At 39.2% G+C, this 13598-nt stretch overlaps 1 protein-coding gene and 1 long non-coding RNA gene across 2 annotated transcripts in view; one reads left to right on the forward strand and one right to left on the reverse strand.

Moving 5' to 3' along the window:
• Positions 1 to 2330: 2330 nt before the first annotated feature.
• The window catches only part of stum (stum, mechanosensory transduction mediator homolog), a 44138-nt gene continuing 32870 nt past the window's right edge, over positions 2331 to 13598 (reverse strand). The window contains exon 3 of the mRNA XM_078173719.1: positions 2331 to 6830. Within this exon, the coding sequence (XP_078029845.1) occupies positions 6796 to 6830 (35 nt within the window). The 3' untranslated portion in view covers positions 2331 to 6795. The remainder of the gene's footprint in view (positions 6831 to 13598) is intronic.
• LOC144466520 (uncharacterized) lies at positions 10105 to 12975 on the forward strand. Its single transcript, XR_013493126.1, has 2 exons — positions 10105 to 10485; positions 10547 to 12975. It is a non-coding gene; the product is annotated as an uncharacterized LOC144466520 (long non-coding RNA).

Consider the following 13598-nt stretch of genomic DNA (forward strand, 5'->3'; position numbering starts at 1 on the left):
AACCATATTTATTGTGTGCCTGTGAACAATAATGCAAACCATCACAAAACATTTCTGTTTTTTATAATAATAATCTTACCTCACACAACAAGTTTGTTGTGACCTCACTCCCTCTCAACTTCAGCTCTTTGTTTACATTTCTTAAGCTTGCGCCAATTCAACATGCTAAATTGGAGGAAAAGAGGCTAACTAGCACCAATGAAGGCCAACTGTATGGGACACACCGCATCAATGAGGACGGCAAACACTCACCAATGGCCCAATTTTGACCAACTGCCAACTGTCAGCTTGGTGTGTCAGGGCCTTTATATTTACAACATGACTTGTTCCCACATTTTTTTTGAGAAAAAGTAAACATTTCCAAAATGATTATATTTTCATAGATTAATTAAAACATGGAATTTGGCTGTCTTCCATGTAGGAATGTCAGCTTTAGTTAATATTGCTTTCAGTAACCCAACACACAAAAAGAAAATGCAAAATGACGTGAAATACAAGAGGCAGTTCCTTTTAATACCACACTAGTACCCCATTTCAAAGCACTATACATTTTAGCTTATGTTTGCTCCCATCAGAACCCTCTGGCGTGCAGTGCAGCAAAGTGAAAAGTAGAAAAATAAACTTTTTGACTGACTGCATATCTGGCCAAAAATATTCTCTGCAGTTAACAGTTGACTGTTGACATCCCTACTTACAAGTCTTCATTTTAGTGGCACCTATCAGCTCAGTGTGGTTACCACAGGCTACATGTAACCCATTCTCGGAACCCATCGGCTGTATTCGGCCTCTGACTTCCGGCAGACGGCGATACAGCCTCTGGGGGCAGACCCCCGATTTTTTGGCATTCCGGTCTGATTTGGACGGAGGAAGCGAATTTCCGTTTCCGACTTCCGTTTATATATAAGTAAATATGCTGAACCATTGCGATGGATTCAGAGTTTGCAGTGACGCCAATTATGTTCCGCCTCATTAGTTCACCGCACGGACCGTTTAACCTGGCAACAACTGCAGCCGGCTCAGACGTGATTGGTCAATATCACGAGGACTACAAACAGCCTACAACTGGAAACCAGGGCTCTTCCGCTCTTCTTCTGGAGGCAAGATCTCCGGGGTTTGCATACAGACTCTACATTCACTGAATGTAGAGTCTGTATATAGAGACTACATGTAACCAAGAGGTTTATGTAAACTATTGGATTTGTTTCATTTTGGTAAAAAAGTCAGTAACAACAACTTGAGTGTTTTAAAAAAAGTTGAACTTGGCACATTTAAAATATTGGCAAGGGTTGAAATGTAGGCCTTAAAGTTTAAAGTTTTTTAACATGGCCTAATAATTCAGTTTAGTAGCCTAAATCTCTTTATAGGCTGAACAAGCTAAACTAAGAAATCACCAAAGTTCTTACAGTTCATCCTGAGGTGGACATGAATGTCTGAACCAAATGTCAGTGGTTATTGAGACACAGATGTCAACATCATGGTGATGCTAGATTAGAAATAAAGGAATCACCAAAGTTATTATGACTTTTAGCTTCAACCAGCAGCTCTATAGTTTGCTCTGCCGGTCTGTTGGTTGGTTGATCGGTCCACGTAACTTTCACTATCCTTTGGCAGCCACAGTTTTTCTCTAGGAGGCTGAAGTTGGCATGGAGGTCAAGTGTATATGTGTTTGTGTTCATACTAATTGGCTAAAAGAGGACATGGCAATAGAGGGGTGCATGTGTGTACATGGTTGCAGCTATTGTGAATTTGTGCTTTGCTTTGGGGACCACAGCAGTCCATTCAGTAGTTGTTAAGATATTTCAATGTTAAACCAAACTGGTGGACAGACTGATTGACATTTTCTATCCCTCCTTTTTAACATGGCAAAAAAAGATATTTAAATAGATGAGTGCGTCAATGATGTTGTGAAGCAATTAAATGCTCTCCATACTCACTGACACACAGTCTGTATATTTTGAATGAGAAATTAATTAAAGGGACATACTGCCAAAAAGTGAATTCAGAGCAAATTTTGTAGCAAAATGAAACATGGTAAATGTCAAAGATACCACAGCTTTGGCAGCTTTGATGTCATGGGCTGTAGTGAGCTCAGTAGCCACATTCAGAAGGGAATGTTTATTCATGAGTCTGATGTGAATTGACACATCATATATTTACAAAATTTGCACATATTAATCCCACAAAGATACGGGCGAGTCCAAGACTTTGCTTTGAAAAACAGTGACTCCACAATTTCTCAGTTTCACAAGGTGAACAGTCTGCTCATGAATCCCTCAAAATGCTGATTTACGTTAAATTAAAAATGCACAATTCAGTCACAAGCACTGAGCCATTTGAACCAAAACTTTTTTAATTGTTTTTTTTTATCAGTCACCTCAAACAACTTAAAATAAAACCAATGTTGCAAAGTCACAGAATGAAGCTACAATCTTAAAATAGCAAAAGTTAGCCTGTGTTTGTGTTAATCTATACAGTGACTCAACACCAAAGCGTTGCATGCAAAAAACTGTACATGGCAGTATGTTTATCCTACAATCAAAAAGCTAGCACGACACCACCATCATTATAATAAAGTGTCCAAATAACAGTTATTTCAGATCTATAAATTGCACCCAAACCTCAACAAAGCAAAAAACTCCAGCATCACTGCTACAGAAACACTTCTGGGAGAACACTTTTCATTGGTAAGGGATAAAATATTGTCACAGTTACAGACATCATCCTCATCATCTGTCTCACACACACACAGTGTACAACACATACACAGTCAAAAACAATGTTGTCATCGAAAATACAGCAATACTCTTAAAAAAGGCATTTGGCAAAGATAATGAGGATAAATAAAACCTACAGGGATATTTAAAACAAAACAGAGAAACAGAACAGGTAGAAAATCAAATGAACATTGTGAGTTATGCACATGGAGTTTGATTTCTGTAGAGGCACAACCACTATCATGATTTCACCATAATTTATCTCCACTTTTCTCCAGAAATGCTGCATGGCATTTGCTCAGTCTATCCCTTATTACACAAGAGGTAAAAATCTGCATTTCTGTTTTTTAAGGTGTACTGTATGTATTTTGTCTAACAGTGCCATTTTGGGCCCGTTCCATTTGTTCAGCAGTAACTGAATTTATCACCCACCACTTCCTGCAAACACACCTGCAGTGATTTCGAAGTGCACCACTTTCTATCAGTGTTGCATCTGAGGCTAAGCTGGTTTAATTCTCTTTGTTTAAAGCTCTTTGACTTTTGAAACTCTTGGAAAACTTTCAGGGAAGTGAGCCAGTAGTACAGCGCGTGAGAAAGCCAGTGCGGCATCATGGGAAAGGCTTTGTTTGGATCGACAGTTCCAAGGCAAGCTGTGATAAATTATACAACCTTTCGATTGAGTCTTGTACGCGATAGAATTGTTCATATTTACTTACAACCTGCACACCTTCCCACATAGTTATATTCTCCAGTCCCCACTTCCAATATTGCACACTACCAATCACACACAAACACCCACATGTTAATATATACACAATGTACACAAAAAACAGTGAATTCAACAACCTAAAATCTTTATGGTTTTTATATTCATCTAGTCTCTTATGTGAATGATGCATGATCCTTACTGAACAAGTCAAAAAAGGCTGTTCAAAAAAAGTCACAAACCTAAATGACATCATTGTAACTGTGTCTTTGTCATGATGTGACAGACAGGGTGCTAACTATGGTTTTCCAGAGTGGCATATTGTTAATTAGATACCATGTTCTAATAAGGTTTAATATCCCTCTGCTGATACTGTTTTACATGTTTAAGAGGTATGAAAATTCAAATCAAACAATTATCAGGAGGCATGAGTCATTTTTCCACACAGCAGTGCAATTTTAGGATAACACACATCTTGTGACCAGCAGTGAGACTCATTGTGTTAAAGATGTGTTTGCTATTACACTAAAACATTGCCTGGAAAGTAAAATTCTGTAGCTGCAATAACTATAGGCTGATGGCAAATTATTCCTCCAACATAATCAAGTTAGCATTCAAACTCACTAACCTGAATATTAGGTATCAGAGCCATTTATAGTTTGATCCAGGCCAGTCGCAAGAATAAAATCTCGGTATTGTACATTTCTGCAAACCACAGATATGTTAGATGTGTACTTTTCATACGTATCATATCAACATTTCAAAAGTGATGTAGTTCAGATTATATGTATATGGCTGAGTTTCTCATCAGGAGGAGGAGGAGCAGGAGGTGGTGGATGGAGCAACACCTGGGCGAGACAGCTGTCAAGCTGCAGACCACTGTTCAAGACCAACAAACAAAACCAGCTATTTTAGAATGACATGTAGCGACATTTCCAGCTGTGTTTGTTGCGACAAAACTGGGTATTTTTTAAGAACACATCAGAACATTTCCAGCTGTGTTTGTTGGAAAGCTGGATATTTTTTAAACGACATGTTGGGACATTTTCCAGGCGTGTTTTTTGCGACAAAAGTGGGTATTTTTCTTCGACGCGTTGGGATATTTCCAGCTGTGTTTGTCGTGACAAAGCTGGAGATCTTTTAAACGACACATCAGGACATTTTCAGCTGTGTTTGTTGCGACAAAACTTGAGATCTTTTAAAAGATACGTTTGGATATTTCCAGCCATGTTTTTTGCAACAAAAGTGGGTATTTTTCTTCGACACGTTGGGATATTTCCAGCTGTGTTTGTTGCGACAAAGCTTGAGATCTTTTAAACGACACGTTTGGATATTTCCAGTTGTGTTTGTCGCGACAAAACGGGCTATTTTAAAATGATACACTGGGACATTTCTAGCGTGTTTAATGCAACAAAACCAACTATTTTTTAACAACACATCAGGACATTTCCAGCTGTGTTTGTTGGAAAGCTGGATATTTTTTGAATGACACTTGCCTGGACATTTTTCCAGGCATGTTTGATGCTACAAAAGTGGGTATTTTTCAACGACATGTTGGGATATTTAGGGACCTCGGCCGAAGGACGATGTCCCTCTTGTTCTAGCTGTGTTTGTCGCAACAGAACTGGGTATTTTTTTAACAACACATCGAGACATTTTCTGCTGTGTCTGTTGCGACAAAGCTGGATATTTTTTTCAATGACACATTGGGACATTTTCCAGGCATGTTTAATGCGACAAAAGTGGGTATTTTTTAACACCATGTTGGGATATTTCCAGCTGTGTTTGTCGCGACAAAACCGGGTATTTTTTTAAATGGCATGTCAGTATATTTCCAGGCGTATTTGTTGTGGTTTAAGTGGATATTTTTTTTTAGTTAGTACATTTTCCAGGCATGTTTGATGCGACAAAAATGAACGACACATTTCCAGCAGTGTTTGTGATGACCAAACTGGACATTTTAAGCAAAAACACAATTAATTGCTAACCCTAACAAAGTGTTTTTTGTACTTCAACCTAACCACACAGTAAGCGCATTATTGTCACAGCATATAATTTGAAAACTGAAACATAAAGTTTCAACATATCTGCTACATATGAAAAATACAAATTTGGTCTATTTAGGCTGCAAATTCTTCTCAGCTCTCCCTTTGCATTGTCTGTGCAGCTGCTGCCCTGCATCGGTACTGCTGCTCCCTCTTTCAGCCCCACCTCCACCCCAACATCCACCTGCAGGCTCCGGCTAAAGGGGAAAGTATTTAATCATCACTTTCCAATATCTCATGTAAACATCTGCAGGGAGTGATGAGGCAGGAGTCTAGACGCCAAACTCTTACTATGTTCTGCTGTTGAAATTAACATTTAAACGTGAGTTATCTGACTGAACTGTGGTTAGCAGAAATGTACAATGCAAACTTTTTTTCTGTCAACTGGGTTGTTGGATGACATGTTCCAGTGGAAGACATGTTTGCTCTACATTCATCACTTTAGTAATTTTTGATTTTGTGCTCAGCGATTGTCAGATTAAGTGGCAAATAAGTATGATTTTGTACTGGCTGTAAACACAATATTACTGAACAGTTAGAGATGGAACCACACAATGGAAATGCCACTAAATCCCACTGGAGGCTAATGCTAAAGTCAGTCTTTGACACAGGCCATGGGACGATAAACCCAGTGACACCTAACACTGAAATTAACTTCTTTAAGCAGATTGGCTGCTGCACAGGGCAGCCAGTTGAGAGGCAGTGAAAACTCTGGTTACGCTGGTTCTGGAAAAACTGTTATGCGCCACATAACGTCAGTGTTTTTGTTTGATTTTTTTCCTTCATTTTTTCATCTGTCAAAATTCACAAGCCAAAAATACGGAAAAAAAGCTTGCAACTCAGCATCTAAATTTCCTCAGTCATGCCAACACATTGTCCTTCCTTCATTTCCTTCATCCTGTCATGTAGATAACATGTAGTCTGCTCTACAAGTTTTTACATATTAACTTTTTTTTTCAAATACATGAAATAATATCAAAAGACAGAATTCAAAAATCACTGTTACTCACTCAACAAAATACAAACACATTGTTTCCTTGTGACTGTACAGTTTTAGTCTCTCTTTCCTTGTCTTGTTCCTTTTAAATTAAATGTAGAAGTGGGCTCAGCCAATCAGCAGCGTGCAATCAGAAGCAGTCAGCTGATTCTTTCCTTCCTTCGTTTCCCATGTGCCAAATTTATTTTCACGTCTCTGCTTCTCTCTGTGGGCCGGCATTTGAAATATAGGCAACGGCAGGTCATCACAAAGCTAAAGGTCACCATCAGGCATCAGAGAGGGTAAAGAGGTCAAACTGTCCGTGTGATCCATCAAACAGGAGAGCGACCTCTCTCAGACGTCCTGAGGAAGCCCCTGGTCTCTGTAGCCTGGGGAAGAGAAGAGAGAGAGACTTCTGAATGCTTGAAATAGAAATAATTGTGAAACCTATTATCTGGCTTTTATGGCCCCAGTTAAGGGGGTTTAAAGTGCTACATGTAATTACTAAACATTTATTTTGAACTTTTGACAATAATTGCCTTTCTCCATTTCATTTAATTGAGAGAAATGAAAGCAACAACCAAAAAGGAGCTCAGCTGGACCATTAAGACCTAATGATTTATCAAGTATCGTCTGGCAAGCCATTAACCCAGCTTCTCCAATACCAGGGAAATAATACCAGCCTGCCTTTTATTATGCTTTTAAATAGACTGAAAACTTTGAGCCTGAGTCTTAGCTAATTTGATCAGAAGTGGACAGCTCTACACCCACATCATTTCTGTTCCCAAGACCAATTGCATTTTTAAAGGTACCCTGTTGAGTTTTTGACTACTAGTTGTACAATGGAGCAATGTTTTTTAAGACTGGATCCCTGTTTTGTTAGTATCACATTCACTCGCATGAGGGCATGCATGCTTTCATGCTTAGTGATACACCATCCCGCTGATTGTTTCACACTGTGCCACTGAATAACAGTTGTTCAGTTGTTGGCGGACGCACACCAAGAAACTGAGAGATGTGGCAACAAAGGGGGGAAGAAGAATAATGCTACCAAGCAAACATGTAACAGGTAAACTCTTTAAGTTTGAAATTGTTCCAGAATCAGTTTTTGCAAACATTTTGTGAGGAGGAAATTTTATTGAACATGTCTTTTAGGCCTCTTTATTATACATGTTTTAAAAACAACCAAACATTACTTTATTTACAAAAAATCCTCAGGGCAGCTTTAAATTAGTTTTGGCTGTTCAGGAAACATAACATTTCTTATCAATAGTTGTTGTTGTTGTTATCATTAGTATTATTATTATCTGTTTGAATACTTGCTTAAAAATTTAAATCAGCAGCTTTCAACTGGTCACATCACATCACATGGTCTTCATCATTAGACAGAGCAATTAAACAAATATCAACTGCTGATCAAGACTGTCGTTGTCTGCGGAAATTAGATGCTAATATACTACATACTTAGGCCGCAATCACACCAGGATAGTCTGGGGGACTCGGTTTGATTGGGTGGAGAATGCCGAAAAAATTTCACACCTTCATTTGATTCGGTTCACTTTCACACTGCACTTTTTAAAGCTGACCAAACCACCTGGACAGTGTCATGCAGTTACAACAGCTGCTATTTTGGGGGCGGTATTGCCCGAAACGACCACTGACCAGGAAGGAAAAAAGCATGAGGAAGAAGAAAACCCGGCTCATCGATTGGCCAGTACCGAAAGCGAAAATCCATTCCCTTAAGCCGTCACCACAAAAACAATGGAGCAACACCAAATTTATATCAGTGACGGCCTGCACCTCCTCACTACTCCACGTCTGCTCAGGAGACATTTTCTAACTTTTTCTTTTTTTACCTCTGCTTCTCCCAGTTTGCGCTGTTGGCTTTTCTTTTTTTTTTCTGCCCAAAATGCACTGCGCTCTACATCACTCTTTGGTTCATTTTCTCTCTATGGTTTGTTGGATAGTCCGTTTGCATTTCCCACTGTAAGCGAACCGCACCAGAGTTCATTTGCAAGTGAACCGAGACCCCCAGTTTTCAAGCGGACCAGGGTTTGCTCGTTTGGTCTGCACCAGAGTTTGAATGAGCATTCACACGACTCCAAACGAACTGTACTATCCGGGGAAGCTGACCAGGGTTCATTTAAAGCGGACCAAACAGAGCCAGTTTGAATGCGTCCTTAATTTGTATGTTCTGTATCCTCCCGAGACCAGAACTTTTGTTTGGTAAGCATTTTTAATTTCTCCTAGCTATTTGGGATCAGTAGGACCTGATGAAGATAAAAAACTAAACATTGTCAATAGAGATGTACCGATACCGATACCAGTATCAGAAATGCCTCAGATACTATCTAAAATGCGGTATCGGGTATTGGCGAGTACAGCCTATGACCAATCCGATACCATGTAATGCCTCACGTCATTAAGCATACGCACGCTACAGGCAAACTAAACGGAAATGGAGCGGAGTTTAAAAAGCATTCTACCGTAGCCTTTAAAATGTCTTTTTTACCAAACTGTGTGGCTGCACTGAATAATAATAATTAAAAAAAAGTTTTATGGCATTCATTCTACTATTATGTATTTATTTCTTAATATTTTACATAGAGTTTAGGAGTTGAGACATACAACAATTCATATCCCATCCATTTTTTTTAATGTGCTGGTATCGGAACGGTTCTCGGTATCGGCAGATACCTAAGGTTCAGGGGTCGGTATCGGGAAGGAAAAAGTGGTATCGGTACATCTCTAATTGTCAATAATAATTAAGTCCCAATGTCCTCAAACAAGAATGACAATAAAGTCCCAATGTCCTCAAAGAAGAACTTCCTAATTAACAGTGTCTTATCTTATTACTGTTGCTAACATTGGTCAAATTTGTTGCCATATCAAACTACAAGCATCAGGTTTTGGACCTTGTCTACCTTTGTGTCAGGATCGGCTGCAGACTGACTTGGCAGAGATGGCTGCCATCTTGTTTTTACATGGATTAGTGTATTGTGCTTTTATCGCCACTAGATGGCACAAAAAAGTGTCCACAAACGAGGACAACATGTCTAAGTTAAGCAGAATGTAGTATAAGGTCAGGAAAACCCAAAATGTGGATTCATAAGGACAGAGGGTCTCAGGAGGGTATACTGCCTACTCAGTGATGCCGTTGCCAATATTCCATTACCAACAAAACACGTATTGGTTATCTAAAAAGTACTGTCTTGCAGGAAAAAAATATCAAAACTTAATTTACCTTTCACTAAGCCCCGCCCCTTTGTGATGGTTTGTCAAGCTGTCGGTGCGAGCATGGAGTGCACACTCTAACCAACTACACTCCTTAAAAAAAATTACCAAATATTTGCGCATCTTACGTACATAAAATCCACATACTCTGTAGAGTAGGCGCTATACATACTAGGGATGGGCAGCACAAGCAAAAACACTATTCGAAAATCATGGCAACTATTCGACAATTTTTCGAATAATTGCTTGTGAAGCAAACACACATGAGAAGTCTTTAAAGTGCTAATGTGTCATGAGAGCCACCTCCATGACAATTCAGCAACACTGTCCACTGACAAAAACTATTTCAAAGGTCAAGAATGAACTTTAATGCTTAAGCTCCTGAGATTTTTGTGAAGATACCAAACATAATTAAATGATGACCAAGATCAAAGATCATGAGAAAGTTCTGAATCAATGTTTTTGTAAGTATTTTCAAGCCTGGGAAATGTGATTTATTTGTTTTGGCTTATTTGTTAGCGATGTTAAATTTAGTAAAGCTGACTCTTCGTATTTTCTGAGACGTGCTTCTGTACACATAACTCTATGATTTTATCATCTCGCTGCGGGATTGTTTGTGAGCATGGGCAAATTATGAGATAATGGACCCCTGGGAACCGATATCAGTATGCAAAGGACCACACCACCTCTCCATCATAACAGCAAGTCACACAGACGTTGTGGTGGTTTTGTGTCTCTTTGTAGTCATTACGCATCTGTTTGTCGTTTTGTGTCTCCTCGTTTCTCCAGGTGGTTTTGTGTCTTTTTGTAGTAGTTTTGGTTTCTTTCAGGAAATTTTTGTCTTACTGAGGTAGTTTTGTGTCTCTTTGAGGTAATTTTGTCTTTTTTGTGGTCGGTTTGTGTTTCTCTAGTCAGTTTGTGTCTCCTCTCGGTTGAATTGTTTCTTTCTGTAATAGTGTGGGTCTTTGAGGTATTTTTTTTGTCTTACTGAGGTACTTTTGTGTCTCTTTGAGGTAATTTTGGCTTTTTTGGAGTCAATTTGTGTCTCTTTGTGTCTCATTGTGGTTGTTTTGTGCCTCTTTGTGGTAGTGTGGGTCTCGTTAAAGGTATATTTCTGTCTAATTGAGGTACCTTTGTGTCTCTGAGGTAATTTTGTCTTTTTGGGGTTGTTTTATGTCTCTTTGTAGTCAATTTGTGTCTTTTGGTTGTAGTTTGGGTCTCTAAGGTAATTTTCTGTCTTATTGAGGGACTTTTATGTCTCTTCGAGTTTTTTTGTTTGCTTGTTTGTTTTGGTGTCTTTGGAATCAATTTGTGTCTCTTTGTGTCTCCTCGTTGGTTGTTTTGTCTCCTTTTGAAGTAGTTTAGGTCTTTTTAAGGTCATTTTCTATCTTATTGAGGTACTTTTGTGTTTCTTTGAGATAATTTTGTCTTTTTTTGTCATCATATGTCTCTGTAGTCAATTTGTGTCTCTTTGTGTCTCTTTGTGTCTCCTCATGGTTGTTTTGTTTCCTTTTGAAGTAGTTTAGGTCTTTTTAAGGTAATTTTCTGTCTTATTTAGGTACTTTTGTGTTTCTTTAGAGGTAATTTTGTCTTTTTTTGGTTGTTTTATGTCTCTTTGTGTCTCCTCGTGGTTCTTCTGTTTCTTTTTGTTGTAGTTTGGGTCTCTTTGAGATAAATATCTGTTATTGAGGTACTTTTGAGTCTCTTTGAGGTCATTTTGTGTCTTTTTTTGGTAGCCTTGTGTTGCTTTGTAGTCATTTTGTGTCTCCTTGTGGTTGTTATGCCAATTATTGTATTTATTTTGTTCTCCTTGCAGTTCTTTGCGTCTCTTTTGTGGTCATTTTGTGTCTCCTTGTAGTAGTCTTGTGTCTCTTCATGGTTGTTTTGCTGTTTTTTGTAGTTATTTTGTGTCTCTTTGCAGTACCTTTGCATCTCTTAATGTCTTTTTGAGTCTCTTCCTAGTTAATTTGAGTGACATTTTGCAAATGAAGGCCACGGGGCCCCCTGACACTTTGGGCTCCGGGGTCTGTGCCTGGTAGTTGAGTAATCCATTGAGTAATCCATGCATGTTGGTGTGTAAGGAAAAATAGAAACACTTACCATCAGAAACTTCAGTTCGTGAGGAAGGAGAACAGAGGGAGGAGAGACGAGACAAGAGAGACAGTTAGTGAGCTGTTTAATACTTTTCAAGTATTATCACACAGAAGTTGACTCTATTGAAGCAACACAAAAGAGGCTTTTTGGACAAAATGAGAAATCCCTGCAGAGCAGTCTTGTTACTTTCAAGAGAAACAGAAAACCTTTGAACAGGAGCTGACCTCGCTTTAACTCAGATACATTACATGATCAAATGAACACACATACAGTAACATAACCCTGGTTTACTGGATCGATGAGCAGAAATATGGAGACGGGGACGCAAAAACAAAAAAACTGAGGCGAGAGGGACACGGGGAGGTGGGCAGAGAGTGGGAGGAATAATGTGAGAAAGAGAAGAAGAGGGAGCAAGATCAAATAGGAACAATCATTAGATAGAGAGAGGCAGAAGTAAGGCGATCAGTGGGAGGAAGATAATACCATGATCATTATATAGATAGGAGCAAGAAAAGAGAGGGAGTGGGGTTCAAGAAAGACAGAGTGGAGATGGAGGTATGGAAAGAGTGATGATCACACAGGCTCATCAGAGAGCGAAGGAGAAGCAAATAAATATGCCGCATTATCAGAGTGATTCATTGCACAGAGGAGAAAAGAGGGAATGGCTGAATAAGAGCATCCCAAAACTACAAAAACGTGTATTGTGGTGATGAATAGTTGAATAATAATTGATCTTAGAGGCAAACAACATGCATGAATTGAGCCAGGCCTTCAGTGCTAACTGGGAAATCGTTTTCATATTCACTATAAATATTCAATATGCGGCTAGCTGCGAGCGCTAACAGGGGTATGGATTTTGAGCAGCAACAATTGAATAAGGAGACGTGTGCCTGGGGGCCTGAAAAACAGTGGGGCGCAGTGAACAAAAACGCACCGTGGGGGGGCTGCTCACTCCCACACACACAATTACTGTACCTCACACACATAAACACACAGAATCTCGCAGGCATGTATGTACCAACACGCATTGGGTTGCACGAGCAGGTAGCAATTACCTCACAAATGCACACTCGTACACACAAAGGGGAGAGCGCTGTGGTAATTCAAAGGCTGCTTCGGCGCAGAGGGAGAATGGTGACTCCTGTGTGTGTGTGTGTGTGTGTGTGTGTGTGTGTGCACTTGTTCATGCATCAATGCCTGAGGAGAACACACTACACCCAACCTCTCCCATCTCTGCTCTTTGTATCTACCTGTTTTTTCTGTCTTTATTTCTTAAATTCTTGCTTTCCTTTTTCTTTCTTTCTTTCTTTCTTTCTTTCTTTCTTTCTTTCTGTCTGACATTTCAGCGAGAAAAATATAAAACCATTAATGTCGTGCAGAGGTGCTACGACAAGGCTGGCATTATATTATTTTTTCGTCTCGAGTGTTTTCAAGGACAGACTGTCCCAAAATGAATGGTGTCTGGCTTTTAGCTCGGTCACTGAGTGTGACCATTTATAAAGGATTCTAAACATTTTAGATATTTGGACAACACATTATATAAACTAGTTTTAAATGAGGGAGAAATAAAAGTACTCATAGTCTCTCATTGCTTTCTAACCTGTCTGTGGCACTCAGACTCAAGCCTGTTGGTTCCCACCGAAGACATAAATCTTTAAAGTACCTCTCTGGGCATTGATTGCACTCCCAAAACCTCATCTCTGTTCAGCAGAATTACATATTTAGAAGTGCTTTTACATGAAAAAAATCCCTTCATGCCTTAAAATGTCTCTACTCTTGTAAATGGTAATATAAAACATGACCCTTCGGCTTGACTATGTTATCAAACA

Source organism: Epinephelus lanceolatus, chromosome 13 (genome assembly GCF_041903045.1).
Source record: "Epinephelus lanceolatus isolate andai-2023 chromosome 13, ASM4190304v1, whole genome shotgun sequence".
Lineage (NCBI taxonomy): Eukaryota > Metazoa > Chordata > Actinopteri > Perciformes > Serranidae > Epinephelus > Epinephelus lanceolatus.